The sequence below is a fragment of the Balaenoptera ricei genome, chromosome 19 (assembly GCF_028023285.1).
Source record: "Balaenoptera ricei isolate mBalRic1 chromosome 19, mBalRic1.hap2, whole genome shotgun sequence".
NCBI classification, from domain to species: Eukaryota; Metazoa; Chordata; class Mammalia; order Artiodactyla; family Balaenopteridae; genus Balaenoptera; species Balaenoptera ricei.
The window spans coordinates 11,134,724-11,155,089 of NC_082657.1; the positions used below are offsets into that span (position 1 = coordinate 11,134,724).

At 41.1% G+C, this 20,366-nt stretch overlaps 1 protein-coding gene and 1 pseudogene across 1 annotated transcript; both read left to right on the plus strand.

Moving 5' to 3' along the window:
* The window catches only part of LOC132353967 (carcinoembryonic antigen-related cell adhesion molecule 1-like), a 902,477-nt pseudogene that overhangs the window by 455,833 nt on the left and 426,278 nt on the right, over positions 1-20,366 (plus strand).
* On the plus strand, positions 13,694-19,521 carry LOC132353843 (keratin-associated protein 25-1). The gene is made up of 2 exons (XM_059905343.1): positions 13,694-13,756; positions 19,159-19,521. The coding sequence occupies exons 1-2, from the start codon at positions 13,694-13,696 to the stop codon at positions 19,519-19,521; spliced, it is 426 nt and encodes a 141-aa protein (XP_059761326.1).

Consider the following 20,366-nt stretch of genomic DNA (forward strand, 5'->3'; position numbering starts at 1 on the left):
TTGGAAAAATGTCTATTCAGCTCCTCTTTTTAAATTGATTGTTTAAATTGGATTGTTTAGGTTTTTAAATTGGATTGTTTAGGTTTTTTGTTGTTGTTGAGTTGTATTAGCTTTAATTATTGGCCATGTGATTGAATTTGATCTGTAGCCTCCCTACCCCCACCAAGGTAGAACCGATATCGCATGGTTCAAATCCCCAACCCTGTAATCACACAGTTGGTCTTTCCAGCATGACCAGCCCCTATTCTGAAGCTATTGAGGGGTTCCATGTGAATCACCTTATTAGCATAAACTCCAGTGTGATCTAAGGGGCTTATGAATAACAAAGACATTCTTATTACTCAGGAAATTCCAAGGATTTGGAGTCTCCCTCCCAGGAACCAGGCACAAAGGCCAGTCTACTTCTTTATCATTCAACACTGCTGCAAAGAAGACACAAATAGGTTGAAATTAAGAGGACAGAAAAAGATATACCATACAAAAGGTAACCAGAATAGAGCTGAAGAGGTTAACAAATTAATAGATCTATCAAAGGATCAAAATAAATCGTTCAGTGAAAGGCCCAAATATAATGGAAAACTAATATCTGGGAAGTACATTATTTAATATAGTAGGAGAAAGATGGTTTATTCAATAAACAGAGATAGGTAAATGGACTAACAGAATGTGTGTGGGAGTAATTATATACCAATTTTATTTTATATACATACACACACACGTGCGCACACACACATTAACGATGCATGGAATAATTAAATGACTCAGTGAAAATCAGGTAAATATAACTTAAATTCTGATATAGGCATGGATTTTCTAAGCATAACACCAAAGATAAAAACACTAAAATACTGAGAGGTTTGACTTGATAATTATTTGTAAATATCAAAAAAAAAATGCCTGAATGGCAATAGTTATATATTTTTTTAATTAATTATTTATTTATTTATTTCTGGCTGTGTTGGGTCTTCGTTTCTGTGCGAGGGCGTTCTCTAGTTGTGGCAAGCGGGGGCCTCTCTTCATCGTGGTGCACGGGCCTCTCACTATCACGGCCTCTTTTGTTGCGGAGCACAGGCTCCAGATGCGCAGGCTCAGTAATTGTGGCTCACGGGCCCAGCCGCTCTGCGGCATGTGGGATCTTCCCAGGCCAGGGCTCAAACCCGTGTCCCCTGCATTGGCAGGCAGACTCTCAACCACTGCGCCACCAGGGAAGCCCAATAGTTATATTTCTAAAAATTGAATTGGGACAGAAAGTTTAATGTATATGATTGATAAACAGATGATAATTTTAACACAATGTGCCTGCTTCACTCAGTATTGTTAATAGTCCATACCCAAAGAGGAAAAGAAGTCAGTTACTTTGTGTTTTAGGATTTCATCCTGCCTTCTGTAATGTGCAACCTATGAACGTTTAGATCACTCGTTACTTCCTTAAAATATTTTTTGGATTCATTGCTCCTCAATAATCCTAGCACTCCCCCTACTTTCACAATACTCTTGCCTCTTCCTCCTCAATGAAGACATTCCCCCCCCCCGCCATATTTCTTTACATTTTGCATAGGTATCTCCACTTTCTTCATAACAATGATTGATTACTCCCATGTATCTTAGGCTTATGTTGTTTTGTTTTGTTTTTTTAAATATTTATTTATTTGGCTGTGCCGGTCTTAGTTGCAGCATGTGGGATCTTTTTTAGTTGCAGCATGCGAATTCTTAGTTGCGGCATGTGAGATCTAGTTCCCTGACCAGGGATCAAACCGGGGCCCCCTGCATTGGGAGTGCAGAGTCTTAGCCACTGGACCACCGGCGAAGTCCCTTAGGCTTATGTTTTGATATATTAATCAATGTAGGTTTTCCCTCCTGCTTTTTCTGTTATTCAGTGATCCTCCCCCATTCCAACATTAGGCCAAGAGGCATTTATCACCCTGTGATCTAGAAAGGAGAAAGAAGGAAACAAAACCAAAACTCTCTATTTTGGAGATTCAAAATCAGATTTTAGATGCAAGTTAGCAAACATTTTTGAAGGATTTTGTGCTCCTCCAGACTAGTTCAGATTGCCTAGTTTTGCAGAGGGAAGAGGGGATTTTATAATGTGAAACTTCCTCTCTACAAAGCAGTGGGAATATACACAACAGATTGGACTTAAACTCCACCCTGCAAACAGAGGCACCAACGTGCCTGATGAAACACTGAGTGAGATGAGCTTACCCTCAAAGTGTCAGGGAATAAATTTATGCTATGTGAAAGAATGATGACTTAGATAGAAATTATAATGTCATAATAAACATGTTTGCATTTCCCTCATTATGTTGTGGCCTGATATTCCTTTACAACATGTAATGTGGAACTGCTACATAAATATTAGGATTCACACACAGGTTTTCCTTCATGTACCCATGCTCTTTCTGAGGAGGGTCATTTTTTTATTCTGGAAAACATTATATCAGAAGTTTGGTGGTATCACTCCATTTGCCTTATAGTGTTCCACAGTACTTTTTAGAAATTTGAAAACATTTTGATTTTTCTCCCTTTGGATATTACCCCTTGTTTGCTTTCTGGAATCATCAGGAATCTGTTCTTTCTCCCCAGTATTCCAAAATTTAGACATGGGCTTATTTTAATGCATTTCCCATTAGACAAATGGGCCCTTTCAGTCTGTAAATAGATGTGTTTCAGCTCTGACCAATTATCTTGTATAAATTCTTTGCTATTTTGTCCTCTCCATGTTTATATTTCTTTCTTCTTGGGGTATCTATTATTAAGATATTCACCTCCAGGAAAGTTTTGCTACTTTTCTAATGTTTCTAATGTTCTTATCCCTTCTTCCAAATTCCTAGAGGTTCCTCCATATTATTTTCCAACTGCTCTACTGAATACTTTATCTCTTCTGTCATGTTTCTAATTCCTAATAGGTCTTTTTAGTCTTCTGTCATTCATTTTGATAGCATCCTACCCTTGCCTTATGCATGCAGTAGAGTTTCATATCTCACCAACAATATTACTTACAAATTGTAAAATTTTATTCTACTTCTTTAATATGCTTTTCCCTCCAAGTTACTTTTTTTTCCTATCTGTTTGTCTTTTTGTTTCAGGGTAGAATGTTTCTTCAAGTGCCTGTTGGACCTTAGCTGATCCATTTTTAGGATGAGGCCTTAAAAAGCTAAATCAAATCATGCGTGGTAGGGCAGGAATAGTATCAAGTGGGTCTTCCACTAGGGTTATTAATAGCCCCCTGCCATTTCATTAGGGTAATGGCAAGTGTTGATATAAGTAGGCCCTTTTTCTGCAGAGAGGAAAAATCATATTTGCTGCACTGAAAGACAATATTCAAAAAGAAAATAACAAATGCATATAGAAAATTAAATCACAAATCTCACATTGAAAAATAATACATTTTAGATGAGTCTACAGTTAAACTCAGTTGTCAAATATTGAGTGCTGAAAAATTGTTGAATGAACGGTAGATATTTGTAAAAGGACTATGTGGAGATTTTTGTTTTACCACAAGTAACAAAAGTAGGTTCTGAGGATTTGAGTATCATGGCTGATGAGCACAAAGGGATTGAAAGCTGGAAAACAAGCAACCAGGAATGCACTGATGTTCACTAGCTGCAAGCTTGGGTTGACAAAGCACATCATATAAAGCGATAAGATGGAGGAGAGAGAATAAAAGGAAACAAATGAGCCCACCAGAAGTAGGACAGTATGAGTGGCAGAAGTCTCTGGGGAGGCTCTGGGAGAGAGGCTGGTGTGGTAAGTATACCGGACTCTCTGCTTATGTCTTTGCAGGAAGAGCACTATGGAACCACTGGCCCAACCCATGGGTACCAAACACAAAATATCAAGAAAGGATAACAGGAATGCATAGAGTGAGGTCAAAAACGAATCAGGTCTTTTTGAAGAACACAATCCAAAATACTTTTCTGTCATGTTTATAGCATTCCCTGGGTGAGTCAATTTCATCCGCACAACAATATTTATCAGGAGATGAAGAATCCAACAGAGGGAATAGGCAGGTTGAACGAATGTAGGAGCTTTAAGTTTGAGTTTTGCACACCTGGAATTACTAGGGCTGATTGTGATAGCCTGGAAGCCGCTCAAGAGGCAGGTGGTGCAGAGGGAAACCCCCGGGCCACTCTGTGAGTATAAAAGCTAACCTTGGGCTTCCCTGGTGGCGCAGTGGTTGAGAATCTGCCTGCTAATGCAGGGGACATGGGTTCGAGCCCTGGTCTGGGAAGATCCCACATGCCGCGGAGCAACTAGGCCCGTGAGCCACAATTTACTGAGCCTGCGCGTCTGGAGCCTGTGCTCCGCAACGAGAGGCCGCGATAGTGAAGAGGCCCGCGCACCGCGATGAAGAGTGGCCCCCGCTTGCCGCCAACTATAGAAAGCCCTCACACAGAAACGAAGACCCAACACAGCCAAAAATAAATATAAAAATAAATAAATAAAAGATTACTATTAAAAAAAAAAAAAAAGCTAACCTTACTCTCAACTTCTCCCAGGAAATATTTCAAATCAAAAGCATCCAGTGTCTGAGGAATTCCCCTAGAGAAAAGGACCAGGAAGTTGGCTAAGGTCAATTGGTTCAAAATTAGATCTGTGGGCCTCTGAGTGTGTTTAGTGAACAAAGTCAACATATAAACATAAAGGAGTGAGGAATTCCTTAGGAGCCCAACTCCAGTCTGGAAGAGGAGGAGAATCCTCATTACCAACTCACCAGAAGCCATAATGTCAACGCCCAGCAGTTTATTTTATTCAAAGCCAGATGATCTAGAGGGAAAAAGAAGATATGTATTATTTTCCTCAGTGTGGCAAATACGGTATTAACAAATTTCACCTTGATTCATATTTGTAAAATCCTACTTCAGGTTATTGGGTACACACATATTGATTCAAACTATCCTGAAAGAATAAACTAGTTCTTTTCCAAGTTGTATATGATTTGCTAGCATTTTATGTAGGGTATGTGGATGTGATGTTTGTCTAAACATAAGCTACACAATGGCAGAAAATGGGCAGTTATGGCCCCAATATTTCTCTTCTTTTTCCCACTCTGTTGTTTAAAAATTTTAGATTAAATGCCAGCTTTTAAACAATCTAGATTGTTTTTGTTTCTCTTTAAAAATTAGAAAATGCAGACTTCCCTGGCTGCCCAGTGGTTAAAACTCTGCACTTCCAATGCAAGGGGTGTGGGTTCGATCCCCGGTTGGGGAACTAAGATCCACCACATGCCGTGCAGCACGGTCAAGAAATTTAAAAATAAATAAATAAATAAATTTTAAAAAATAAAAATAATTAAAATTAGAAAACGCTATGGTCACGGCCAGTGTTTTCCCATGAAAAATGGTTAATGGAGCTAGGTAATGTCAACTCTATTGACTGGGCAGGCATCCTCTAATTCATCGTAGTCTCCATGAAACCAGCTTTATTTATTCACGTTAATGGCTTAAACCTGTAGGATTTTGAATCGACAATTTCCTCTCTATAATAAAAAGCTTTAGAAAATAGAAGGGCACAAGATGGAATTTAACAGATACCTACCTGAAAATGTCACTCAGTTCCAAAAATAAATAAAATATAGAGAATTTGAATAACATAATCAGCCTGCCTGATTTGATAGGTTTGAGGGAATAATTTTAAACTGTGAAAAAAAACATTTTAAAATTAACCTATGCATTTTGCTAGATTTTGCTTAGGACAATAGAAGGAACATAGCATTGAACTTCCCTGGTGGTGCAGTGGTTAAGAATCCGCCTGCCAGTGCAGGGGACACGGGTTCGAGCCCTGGTCCGGGAAGATCCCACATGCCACCAAGCAACTAAGCGTGGGTGCCACAACTACTAAGCCTGCGCTCTAGAGCCCATGAGCCACAACTACTGAGCCCACGTGCCACAACTACTGCAGCCCGCGCGCCTAGAGCCCGCACTCTGCAACAAGAGAAGCCTCTGCAATGAGACGCCCGCCACTGCAAAGAAGAGTAACCCCCGCTCGCCGCAACTAGAGAAAGCCCGCGCGCAGCAACGAAGACCCAACGCAGCCAAAAATTAATTACTTAATTAATTAATTAAAAAAAGAAAGAAGGAACATAGGATTGAAGATAAAAGAATAAATTAATGAAATAGTAATAAAAGTAACTATACTTAATAAAAATAGAAAAGATGTAAATGAGACATATTGGTAAATATGGTCACGACAAAAGGGAAAAAATGAACAACTTTATAATGGCAAAAGAATACTACTATAGACATAAATTGACTTTAAACATTATAAGAGGACATTATGTTCACAAGCTTAAGAAACATGTGTTGTGACTTCCCTGGTGGCACCGTGGTTAAGAATCCGCCCTGCCAGGGGACACGGGTTCAAGCCCTGGTCCAGGAAGATCCCACATGCCGCGGAGCAACTGAGCCCGTGCGCCACAACTACTGAGCCTGTGCTCTAGAGCCCGCAAGCCGCAACTACTGAAGCCCGCACGCCTAGAGCCCGTGCTCCGCAACAAGAGAAGCCGCGGTGATGAGAAGCCCGTGCACCGCAATGAAGAGTAGCCCCCATAGGCAGAACACTCTATGACATAAATCACAGCAAGATCCTTTTTGACCCAGCTCCTAGAGAAATGGAAATAAAAACACAAATAAATAAATGGGACCTAATGAAACTTAAAAGCTTTTGCACAGCAAAGGAAACCATAAACAAGACAAAAAGACAACCCTCAGAATGGGAGAAAATATTTGCAAATGAAGCAACTGACAAAGGATTAATCTCCAAGATTTACAAGCAGCTCACGCAGCTCAATAACAAAAAAAACAAACAACCCAATCCAAAAATGGGCAGAAGACCTAAACAGACATTTCTCCAAAGACGATATACAGATTGCCAACAGACACATGAAAGAATGCTCAACATCATTAATCATTAGAGAAATGCAAATCAAAACTACAATGAGATATCATCTCACACCAGTCAGAATGGCCATCATCAAAAAATCTAGAAACAATAAATGCTGGAGAGGGTGTGGAGAAAAGGGAACACTCTTGCACTGTTGGTGGGAATGTAAATTGATACAGCCACTATGGAGAACAGTATGGAGGTTCCTTAAAAAACTAGAAATAGAACTACCATACGACCCAGCAATCCCACTACTGGGCATATACCCTGAGAAAAACATAATTCAAAAAGAGTCACGTACCAAAATGTTCATTGCAGCTCTATTTACAATAGCCAGGACATGGAAGCAACCTAAGTGTCCATCATCGGATGAATGAATAAAGAAGATGTGGCACATATATACAATGGAATATTACTCAGCCATAAAAAGAAATGAAATGGAGGTATTTGTAGTGAGGTGGATGGAGTTAGAGTCTGTCATACAGAGTGAAGTAAGTCAGAAAGAGAAAAACAAATACATTATGCTAACACATATATATGGAATCTAAGGGAAAAAAAAAAGGTCATGAAGAACCTAGTGGCAAGACGGGAATAAAGACACAGACCTACTAGAGAATGGACTTGAGGATATGGGGAGGGGGAGGGGTAAGACGTGACAGGGTGAGAGAGTGGCATGGACATATATACACTACCAAATGTAGAATAGATAGCTAGTGGGAAGCAGCCGCATAGCACAGGGAGATCAGCTTGGTGCTTTGTGACCACCTAGAGGGGTGGGATAGGGAGGGTGGGAGGGAGGAAGACACAAGAGGGAAGAGATATGGGAACATATGTATATGTATAACTGATTCACTTTGTTATAAAGCAGAAACTAACACACCATTGTAAAGCAATTATACTCCAATAAAGATGTTTTAAAAAAAAAAAGAGTAGCCCCCACTCGCCACAACTAGAGAAAACCTGCACACAGCAACGAAGACCCAACGCAGCCAAAAATAAATATAAATAAATAAATAAATCCTTTTTTTAAAAAAAGAAATGTGTTGATGGGTGCAGAAGAAAGATGATAATTTTGGAGTGAGACCTTTGATATTCTACACTTGTTGCTCTCCTGTGCTGTATTTAGAGGATATTTATTGGCCCAATATCCACAGCATTAGATAATAATATCCCAGGTGACATGATTTTGGAGGGAGTGATCCAGGAAAATTAAAAGCCTTGCTGAGTTGAGAAAATGATGAAAACAGATGTAGGATTACCAACTCTCCCCAGATACTCACTCCTCTTTTTCTCCACCAAACCCCAGGGTGGCAGATGATAAAAGAAATCTCCCCACCAAGTTCTGCTTCTTTAGTATTTAAAGTGGAGTCAATAAATAAAATAAAATAAAATAAAAATAAAGTGGAGTCCCTGGCCAGGGAATTGGCAATAAATAGGTGATCCATAATGGTTCCGTGGAGCTTGGGGCTTTCCAGTTTACAGCCCTTCCCCTCTCCTCTGCTTACACTCAACAAGGGCACAAGCTAGAGCCTTGTTATGACCTTTCCACAAGAGAGCTTCCCAATCAGGAATGGAAAACAGATGCTCACAGGCTAAAAGAGTTAAAGGAGGGAGTGACACTTCTGTAATAATAAAATTTTATATACTTTTGATTTTTTGAACCATGTTAATTTTCCAAGAATAAAATAAAATCAACAAGGATGGGAAGGGTTAAAAAACTAAAACTGAAACAGATGAACCCAGTTGTACTTCAATGACTGCCATAACCGCAATGAAGAAAGAACAAAAAGAAAAGAAAACTAAGAAGACAATATTTGAATATATACCCTCAGTCTTGGGTGAGGTAGACGGTGGAAGAGAACAGCGAACTAACTGCAAACAAATCCAGAACTCTTTCTAGTAGGTTTGTTTTCTGTGGTAGTGTGGGTGAAGCACTTCTGAAACTATGTTTTGCTGCACTGAGAAAAATGAATAAATGTGTGGATGTTGGCAGCCAGTGTTCTCACTGAGGAGGATAAGGCATATTCAGTAGAAACTCAATAGAAATATTGAATGAAGAAAGGCAAAAATGTACCCCGTGGAGTTTGATTTAGAATGCCTTTTCACTCTAAATGGTCCTGGTTTGGAAAATAAATTATTTGTTCATGCTAAGCATAAACTCTGGCAGTCAGGGGGTGGGGGAGGTATCACTGGCTCAACCATGTGTGTCAAATACATAAAATCAGGGAGGAAAGCAATGTTCTAAGTATAGTACTTTACGTATTTTAACTTACTAATTTGTCTTTCAAAATAAGAGATGTTGGGACTTCCCTGGTGGTCCAGTGGTTAAGACTCCGCGCTTGCTTCCACTGCAGAGGGCCTGGTTTTTTTGTGTGTTTGTTTTGGTTTTTTTAATTAATTAAATTAATTATTATTATTATTTTTGGCTGCATTGGGTCTTCATTGCTGCACGCGGGCTTTCTCTAGTTGCAGCGAGCAGGGGCTACTCTTCATTGCGGTACACGGGCTTCTCACTGTGGTGGCTTCTCTTGTTGCAGAGCATGGGCTCTAGGTGCGTGGGCTTCAGTAGTTGTGGCACACGGGCTCAGTAGTTCTGGCTCATGGGCTCTAGAGCGCAAGCTCAGTAGTTGTGGCTGATGGACTTAGTTGCTCCATGGCATGTGGGATCTTTCCGGACCAGGGCTCGAAGCCGTGTCCCCTGAATTGGCAGGTGGATTCTTAACCACTGCACCACCAGGGAAGCCCAGGGGGCCTGGGTTTGATCCCTGGCCAGGTAAATAAGATCCCACAAGCCGTGCGTTGGGGCCAAAATAAATAAAAATAAAAATATGTTATTATCATCACCCATTACAGATGAGAAAAATTTAATAAATTACCTAAAATTATGCGACAGTAATGTAGGAACCTTTGAATCCAAGCATGGTGTCTCCATATCTCCTACTCTCAACCTCTACATTACAGCTAAGCACATAGCTTTCTCAGAAAAGGAAGAATTAAACAGCATCTTATCTACAAATTCTCACTCCAGAATCTCAGAAGTCAGCAGACACCTCACTTTTCTTTGTGGGTGTGTATATACATGCCCTTTGTAATTCTGAGGAAGGAGCTGTGATATTTGAAGGGAGAGGGGATCATAGATTAGCAATATCACCTTAAAGTCCATTTTTACCACGTTATGGTAAAAAAAAAAAAGGAAGGAAGGGAGGCAGGGAGAGAGAGAAGAAGGAAGGAAAGAAGGAAGGAAGAGCGGAAGGAAGGGAGGAAGGAGGGGAGGGAGGGAGGTTGGGAGGGAGGGAGGCCTGGTGTCATTTTCAATGGGGATCACATTTATGAATTTCCAAATGTCCAGGAATAATGGCACATGGGAAGGCCTCCACGCCATTTCCTGTTTCCAGCTCCAAGCACATGATGCTGAAGGGACCCCACACTCTTATCTCAGAGATGTCTTTGATAACAGGAATATCAATTCTTAACCGCTCCGATTTGGGGTCTTATGGCCTTAAGCTGAGCCTCATGTTCATTATGAAATAGGACAATCGGCTTTTTGGTCAGGTTCCCTGGAGCAGAGCCTGTGATGGGGAAACTGTCAAGGTGCTTTATTGAGGGAGAACTCTCAGGAGAGAGGAGGGAGGGAGGGGGGCTAAGGAAGCCTGATCCCACAGGGGGCCCTGGTGCACAGACTGCAGCACAGAGTTAGTCCCTCGCTGAGACCATAGGCTGGGTATCAGTCATTGATGTCTAGCCATTCAGGTGACAGCCTTGTAGGTCAGGCTGCCCTTTAACTAAGGGCAGAGCTTCTGAGAGATGTACAGGTGGGAGGCTTTAGCAGCCAACACGCACAGCAGTTGGGGGATGGGTGCACCAGCCAGGTTTAAAGGATTCCCCCATTTCAGTCGGCCTTCGAGGAGTGCAGTCATGAACACCAGGGCAGACCCTGTGATAAACCCACAGAGTCCCATGTGTTATGGTGAATAAACACAAGTCATTAGAAACAAGTACAGTGTGGAGAGAGAAAACTAGGCATGAGAGAATGAGAACTAAAAATGTGGAATAAGAATACAGACATCCAGATATTTTGGAGCCAGCTTTCCTTTGTCAAACAACAGCACTACATATAGGGGCAAGAAAGAAGAAGCGAGTTCAAGCAGGAAATCAGATACTCAGACAGAAAAGGCAACCCTGAGGTAAAGCAGGTAATCAATTTAAGTTTTCCCTTCTTTAGGCATTGGCCTTCAGCCAGCTGGGGAGAAGCAAGGTGGTAATCTTCATGTGGTCCCTGCAGGTACCAACAACGAATGTTAAACATAACCCCACGTTCGAATCTTAAAAAGAGTGGATATATGTGTATGTATAACTGATTCACTTTGCTGTACACCTGAAACTACCACATTATAAATCAACTATACTCCAATAAAAAGTAAGTCAAATGCAGGAAAATAAATAAATAAAGTGTTATAAAAACCTTAAAAAGAGAAGTCTGTTTGGTTTTTGTTTTTCTTTTTTTTTTTTTTTTTATTTCACCTTGATATTGTGAGAGTTTGAGGTACTGCAGGGAAACCAGGTGAAGAACAAGATCCATATATTGAGAATGACAGAACACAAAGATTCAAAAACTCTGGGTCCTGCCTGATAACATCATGGACCCACTGAATTAACGAGGCATGTAGCCTCCCTACCTTCTGGACTTGTTTTGTGTGATAATAGATCCACTTTGTTTAAGCCAAAAAAATAATAATAATAATAACCCCACATTCAATGGGCTCTTTGCTGTTCCCTGCCCTGGCGTGTTTCATTTCCTCTCCAGCATCAAGGGCAGGGTGGGGTCATTAGAGCCCCAACTTCGGGGTTTCCTGTCCTAATGCCATGGGCCATTTTATGACTCAGGCTCAGTGCTGATGATGTGGTCCATGGGTGGCTTTATATCCATGATTGGTTCTGGGAAATAAATTCAGGACTCCATCTCTCCTTAAAAGACTCAGAGTCAACAATTACATCTCTTTCCTGTGGTCTAAGAAGAACCTGAAAAGAAAAGGGTTTATGCCTTTCCTCACACCGCCCAAAGGGATAGCTCTTTATAAATATTTTTCTAAAGCCGATCTTGACCCCAGAGAAAACAAGAAAAAATGAACCCACATTTTCTATGTCAAAGCCAGACATCTATATAATTGTATTTATTCCTCATAATATTCCTACAATGGTGGTACTATGGTCCCCAGTTTTAAAGAAAATTTTTAAAAGGTTGGAAGGAAAGGAGAATTCTGGAAAGTCTAATAGCAAGAAAGGATGGATAAGAGGTCTCAGAAAGCCAAAAACAAAAAAGAAAGGAAGAGAAAGAGGATAACGCTAAATACAGTAAAAATGCAAGAGCCATTAGAGCCCTCATGAGGGTCATAGATTTCTCTGTAATCTTCAGATTTAATATGGCACACCACCTCTTCCCAAGTAAGAAAGCATGTTAGGATGCCAAGATCAAGTTCCAGCACCGAAAGTCACTTTTGGAGACATCTTCAAAAAGGAGAAACAAGAAAAACATACTCACCGAGCAGACCTCTGATACCTGCATGGCGAGCCTGTCACCGCCAGGGGTCATGTCTGAGGGTGTGAGGAAGCACCTGACCCCGAGTTACAGGTTAGAGAAGCCATGATCTCATTTCCCACCAGTGCAATCTTGAGAATGTCACTGGTGGCGATGACATTGTCTGCCAGGGGAATGATAATATCTCTGAGAAACTGTTGGTCTCGGTTAAAAAAATAATAATAATGACATGAGCAATCACTAACACTTGATGAGAAAAATCCAGAGAGACCAGCGTAACTTGCAGAGAAACTTTCCCATGATATGAGGAAACAGACATGTCCTGAGGGTGGAGCAGAGGGAACTTGCATGACTTGAGTGCAGAATCTGTGCAGGGACAGAATCAACGACAAACTCCCAGGTCCCCATGCTGATATTTTCTTTTTTTTAATTAATTTATTTATTTTTTGGCTGCATTGGGTGTTCATTGCTGTGCACGGGCTTTCTCTAGCTGCAGTGAGCGGGGGCTACTCTTTGTTGCGGTGGGCGGCCTTCTCATTGTGGTGGCTTCTCTTTGTTGCAGAGCACAGGCTCTAGGCACGCGGGCTTCAGTAGTTGTGGCACGCAGGCTCAGTAGTTGTGGCTCGCAGGCTCTAGAGCGCAGGCTCAGTAGTTGTGGTGCACGGGCTTAGTTGCTCCACAGCATGTGGGATCTTCCCGGACCAGGGCTTGAACCCGTGTCCCCTGCATTGGCAGGCCGATTCCCAACCACTGCGCCACCAGGGAAGTCCCCATGCTGACATTTTCATCTACCATTGCTTGTCTCCGCATCTGACTCCACAATCTACTCCCCTCAGCCCTCCAACTGAGCTGGTCTAGGTTCACTGCCTGAGCAGTCAGTGAGGCTAACTTGACTTTTTAGCAGCCAGGAATCCCCTTTGCCTATTGGAGCCTCTTGTTTGCCCATTGTTGGGAGAAAGTGATTGCTTTTACAAGTCCAGTTGTGGGACTTCCCTGGTGGTGCAGTGGTTGGGATTCCATGCTCCCAATGCAGGGGGCCCGGGTTCAATCCCTGGTTGGGGAACTAGATCCCACATGCATGCCGCAACTAAGAGTTTGCATGCCACAACTGAGGAGCCCGTGTGCCGCAACTAAGACCTGGTGCAACCAAATTAATTAATTAATTAAATAAAATTTAAAAAATTATAAAAGTCCAATTGTAAATCAACTATATGCCAATAAAATTTTTTTTTTTACTAAAAATAAAAGTCCAGCTGTTGAGGTTAATGCCTGATGTCCAAGCAATACACTGAATTTGGACCAACAGATTCCACGATCTGCAAGGCATTTGTCTCTGTACTGACCATAGAGCAGAAGTTGGCACACTTTTCCTGTAAAAGGCCAGATAGTAAGTATTCTAGACAGGGTCTCTGTTGCAACTACTCAACTCTGCCCTTGCAGTGGGACAGCAGCCATAGACAAGGTCTAAACAATCCATAGGAGCTGTGTTTCCATCACACTTTATCTATGGACAGTGAATTCGAATCTTATAATTTTCAGCTGTCCGTAAACACTGTTTATCTCTCTTTTTTTCAAGCATTTAAAAATGGGATAACCACTTTTATTCTTAGCTCATTAGTTGTACAAAACAGGTGGTGGGCCAGATTTGGCCTGGCACCATAGTTGTTTGACCCCTGCTATCAATGAATAATCAAAGGATCAAAATGCTTGCCCTAATGGACATTTTATTTGACCAAAGAACACAGACATAGAATAATCAGAATATAAAAAACATAAAATTACACATTGTGATGATCTGTAAGAACAAAAAGGAAAGGATTTTTGAGAACCAGTGATGGGTGATCATGATTTATATATGAGTGTAGGGAAGGCCTGTTAAGAGAAATTAATAATTAAGCTGCTGTTTGAAAGATGAGAATGAGTGTTTCAGGCAAAGACGGGGAGAAGAGAATTGCTGGCATTGCAAAGGCTTTGAGAGGGGAAGGGTTTCGAGATTTTGAGAGGAACTGAAAGGTCAGAGGTGTGGGGGACACCACTGCTGGGTGGGCGCCTCATCTCCCCTTCCATGAAAGCTTAGTTCTGACGTAAGTGTCATTTGGCTGGATCCCCTCCCTGAAGAGTTCCCTCAGACAGTTTAGGTGGTTGGCACGATAGCAGAGCTCCTGCATGTCTAAGATTATCTTTCTTTTTCCTTTACATGTGAAGGATATTTTGCCCAATGTGGCAGTCACTGGTGGTGTCCCCCCCAGCAGCCATCTCCTTCTTTGATGACAGAATCGCAGTTTTGATCCAACAGTCTGGGGGGTGAATCATGACTAGTCTAAGAAATTTTTTTTCATTCAGTTTTTTGTTTTGTTTTGTTTTGTTTTCTTTTGGGGTTTTTTGGCTATGTCATGTGACTTGTGGGATCTTAGTTCCCTGACCAGGGACCAAACCTGGGTCCTCAGCAGTGAAAGCACGGAGTCCTAACCACTGGACCACCAGGGAACTCCCTTTTCATTGAGTTTTGAACTTTTTTTTTGCTCTATTTTTATTTTTATTTATTTAGATTTTAAAAAACTGAAGTACAGGGCTTCCTTGGTGGCGCAGTGGTTGAGAATCTGCCTGCCAATGCAGGGGACACGGGTTCGAGCCCTGGTCTGGGAAGATCCCACATGCCGCAGAGCAACTAGGCCCATGAGCCACAACTACTGAGCCTGTGCGTCTGGAGCTTGTGCTCTGCAACAAGAGAGGCCGCGATAGTGAGAGGCCTGTGCACCGCGATGAAGAGTGGCCCCCGCTTGCCGCAACTAGAAAGAAAAGCCCTCGCACAGAAACGAAGACCCAACACAGACAAAAATAAATAAATAAATAAATAATGTTTTTAAAAAATCAACTCAAAATTAAAAAAAAAAAAAATGAAGTACAGTTGATTTCTAATGTGTTAATTTCTGCTGTACAGCAAAGAGATTCAGTTATTCATATACACATTCTTTTTTCAATATTCTTTTCCATTATGGTTTATCATAGAATATTGAATATAGTTCTCTGTGCTATACAGTAGGTAGTTAAGAAATTTAGATGAGTGCTTACCGTGTGTCAGATCTATTGACACATAATTAGTATGAATTATTTAATTCAAGCAAAAAAAAAAAACACCTGCATGTGATAATATTATTCTACAGGATTATACCAATGAAAATAAATGAAGCATACACAAATTTTTAAAAACTTTCCCATGGTCTCCCAGCTATTAAAATGGTGAGACAAGGATTTGACCTGAGAGGATTGTGTTTCAGTGTCTCAGGGCTTGATCACTATTCTATTAAAAACTCTTGATTATAGGAGTTATTATTCTATTTAACGGTGAGGAAACTGAGTTGAAAGATGATTATTGATGTGTTAAAATTAGCCAGAGTTTAGTATTAGAATATAACTTTTAAAATACTTAAATCTTCAATGATTATCCTGTGTATCTTTTTTTTCAAAACTTATAGTCATACCTTGCACACTCTCATGTAACCTGTATTTTTCATTTCTTAATATCTTATGCATATCCTTCCATATTGGGCAGGGTAATTCCACATTATCAGTTTAATGACTCCTTGGTTATTTATTTTATGGACTATCACACTTAATTTATCTGTAAATTTTTGCTTTATCTTTAGATTTTTTGCAATTTTAACTAATGTAAATATTCCTATAGAGAATATTTTATGCATTTTTCACTGTTTCAGTAATTTTCATGAAAAATATTTCTAGAAATAGATTACTGGATAAAAGAGATGCTTGTCTTAAATGTTGGTATAGGTACTTCCCCTGGTGACACAGTGGTTAAGAATCCACCTGCCAATGCAGAGGACATGGGTTCAAGCCCTGGTCCGGGAAGATCCCACATGCTGCAGAGCAACTAAGCCTGTGCACCACAACTACTGAGCCTGCGCTCTAGAGCCCACGAGCCACAACTACTAAAACCGCATGCCTAGAGCCTGTGTTCCGCAACAGGAGAAACCACCGCAATGAGAAGCCCGCACACTGCAACGAAGAGTAGACTCCGCTCGCCACAGCTAGAGAAGGCCCGCGCAGCAACAAAGACCCAACGCAGCCAAAAATAAATAAGTTAATTAATTTAAAAAAAATCTGTGTTTAGATAAGTACTCTGAGCACCTATTTTTAAGTTATAAATATTGTGAACTATTTGTTTCATGTGAGGAATGGATGTTACCTTATTTATCCAGAAGGTTAACTGGTTAACACACACGATGATTTTTCTGTAACTATCGAGATATCATTCACATACAATTCACCCATCAAGTGTACAATTCAATAGTTTTTAGACTACCTGCAGCGTCGTGCAGTCATCACCACAATCAATTTGGTAACAGTTTCATCACCTCAAAAAGAAACCCTGGGACTTCCCTGGTGGTCCAGTGGTTAAGACTCCACGCTTCCAATGCAAGGGGCCCAGGTTCCATCCCTGGTCAGGGAACTAGATCCCACATGCCACAACTAAAGCAACTAAAGAGCCCGCACGCTGCAACGAAGATCCCGTCTGCCGCAGCTAAGACCTGGCGCAGACAAGTAAATCAATAAATAAATATTAAAAAAAAAAAAAAGAAACCCTGCACCCATTAGCGGTCACTCCCCATTTCCGGCCACACCCCACCCACCTTAAGTCCTAGGCAACCACTAATTTATGTTCTGTCTCTATAGATTTGCCTACTCTGAACATGTCATATAAATAAAATCATACAACATGTGGCTTTTTGCAACTGGCTTCTTTTACTTAGCATAATGTTTTCCAGGTTTGTTCATGTTACAATATGCATCAGTATTTTGTTCCTTTTTTTTTTTTTAAAGACGTACTCTTTTTAGTGTTTCATGTCTTTTTTTTTTTTTTTTATTCATTTATGGCTGTGTTGGGTCTTCGTTTCTGTGAGAGGGTTTTCTCTAGTTGCGGCAAGCGGGGGCCACTCTTCATCGCGGTGCACGGGCCTCTCACTATCACGGCCTCTCTTGTTGCGGAGCACAGGCTCCAGACGCGCAGGCTCAGCAATTGTGGCTCACGGGCCCAGCCGCTCTGCGGCATGTGGGATCCTCCCAGACCAGGGCTCGAACCCGCGTCCCCTGCATTGGCAGGCAGACTCTCAACCACTGCGCCACCAGGGAAGCCCATTTTGTTCCTTTTTACTGACAAATAATATTCCATTGTACAGATATATCATATTTTTAATTCATTCTTTGGTTGGTGGACATTTTGATGTTTCCACTTTTTGGCTATTATCAATAATACTGCTATGAAATTCGTGTACCAGTTTTTATGTGGACATATGTTTTCATTTCTTTTGGGTATATACTTAGGAGTGGGATTGTTGGATCACATAGTAACTCTTTTGAGGAACTACCAGACTGTTTTCCACAGTGACTGCACCATTTTACATTCCTATAAGCAGTGTATGAGGGTTTCAAGTTCTCCACATTTTAACAGTTATTACTGTGTCTTTTTATTATTATTATTATAGCTATCCTAGTGGGTGTGAAGTGGTATCTCATTGAGTAGAGATGAGTGATATCAGCTAAGGCACCTCTCTACACCAATCATTCTAACAACTGCTGGGGAGGTGAGAGAAGCCATCCTAGATCATCCAAACCCGGCCAAGCTGATCCAGACCAGAAGAACCATCAGCCAACTTACAAAATCATGAGAAGTCACAAAGACTTGTTTTGTTGTTGTTATTGGCCACGCCCCGTGGCTTGCAGGATCTTAGTTCCCCAACCAGGGATTGAACCCGCACCCTCGGCAGTGAAAGCACAGAGTCCTAACCACTGGACTGCCAGGGAATTCCCAAGACTTGTTGTTTTAAGTCATTACGTTTTGGGGTGGTTTTCTATATATCAAAAACACTTTCTCTCAGGTATACAATTGTCCATACATCCCCTCTATATGCTAGCATTCCCGACCCAGAAAAAAAGACTGAGGAAGCTGCCATATTGGATAGAAGTTTGGACTGGGATCCTTGTGTTGCAGGAGGCCTGGATGGATTGATGTTCCCTGGAGCTACTGTACCCACCCATCACTCCTCGTGCACTGGTTCCTCTGGGACTGCTTCTAATTTATTTTTTTTTATTTTATTTATTTATTTTTGGCTGCGTTGGGTCTTCATTGCTGTGCACGGGCTTTCTCTAGTTGCAGCGAGCAGGGGCTACTCTTCGTTGCGGTGCATGGTCTTCTCATTGCGGTGGCTTCTCTTGTTGTGAAGCACGGGCTCTAGGTGTGCGGGCTTCAGTAGTTGTGGTACACGGGCTCAGTAGTTGTGGCTCGTGGGCTCTAGAGCGCAGGCTCAGTAGTTGTGGCGCACATGCTTAGTTGCTCCACGGCATGTGGGATCTTCCCAGACTAGGGCTTGAACCTGTGTCCCCTGTATTGGCAGGCGGATTCTTAACCACTGAGCCACCAGGGAAGCCCTCTGGGACTGCTTCTAAAGATGGGCACCGCTGGGTGAATCCTGGAGCTATCTCTGGGGAAATCATTCCATAACATAGTCTTGTCAAAATAATTTATTTGACCTCATCCACTACTCTCTACTCTACTGGTGTGAACTGTGGTGATGCTCTTCTTTGCCCAACCCAAACAGAACTTGGCTTCTGGTCAACTTCCCAGAGACATGTGGTAAACCTTCCAGCTACCAACCATCCAGCTGTGTGCCCAAAACCTATGAAATTTCGGGCTACCCTTCCACTACTTACTGTGTCTCCAGGCCCTGAAGAGCAACTGGTTGTTTCCCCATCAGTTCTCATCCCTCCAGTTCTGTCAACCGTCAATCTATAATAGACCTCAGAACTATATGTCCAGTAGTTGCCTCCCCCAGAAACACCTGACTTATGGCTGCAAGCTGCAGAACGTCATCTCTTGTGGGTATCGACCACTGAACTCTGCGTCCATCACCTGCCACCCTTTGAAATATCTCTCCTATGACCGTCAACCTCTAGGTTATGAGTCCAGCAGCTTCAGACCCCTGGACTTTGTATCTAATAGTGTTCAACCTGTTCCCTACATACATGGCAGTTTCCAACCAGCTTTTTCTTCCTTTGGGACTCGGCAATCTCCATTTATTAGATGATGTTGAATTGCCATCCAAGCATCTTGTCAGAAAGCTTTGTGTCATCTTTAGATTAATAAATTGTTCTTAGGTAAATGGATAATTGTGCTTTTAGTTCAGTTACAGTTTTAACCAATACTCTTTTACTTGATCAAATTCTAAGTGATTTTAATTGTTGGTTTGTTCACTAGAGTATTTTTTGCTATCAGGCTTTTTGACTTCTATGCCATTAACATATTCTCTTAAGCAGAAAGAAAAGTTTGCTTGGTTATCTCTAAATAAACTTGCTTTGAATGATTTTTAAAAATAATGGATTTGGTCCAGGTTTTTAAGAAATGGTAATTCAGAGCACCATTTTTCAGGTCTTTTATTTCTTTATTTCAATGTAGTCTTCATCTCTGTCCTCTGGAAGTGGTTATGAGGCAAAGCAGGAACAACTTAAATGTCCGACATTAAGGAATTCGTTGGTACAATTTTAGCACCCAAACAATGATATGTTGCCTAATAAAGTACTGCAGTACGAAATGTTTGAATGATGGGGGCAAGCCTGTCCAATGTGCATCACATATGATCTGGGAATCTGTACTGCAAAGTGATGACATTGTTGGTGCCTGGCTCAGTGGAATAACGGGTATTTTTTTCTGTAATTTTACTTGTTTTATTATCTCTTTTTGTGTAATAAACAGACATTGTTTTTGTAACTACAAAATAAAAAGAAATACATTTTACAAAAATACTTATGTTGGAATTTTAAACTGATCCAACTGATTTCACATTTTCTGATGTCACAATTCCTCACTGACTTTTTAGTCAATTCCTTTTTCTAATGCTTTTCAGTGAGGAGATAAAACAGTAAGGAGTGAAGT

Bases quoted from the DNA above. Each gene is read 5' to 3' on its own strand.
- LOC132353843 (XM_059905343.1), top strand. From the start codon at position 13,694: ATGTCCAAGCAATACACTGAATTTGGACCAACAGATTCCACGATCTGC. The intron at 13,757-19,158 runs GTACTGACCATA...CTGTGTCTCCAG, and splicing joins TCTGCAAGGCATTTGTCTCT to GCCCTGAAGAGCAACTGGTT.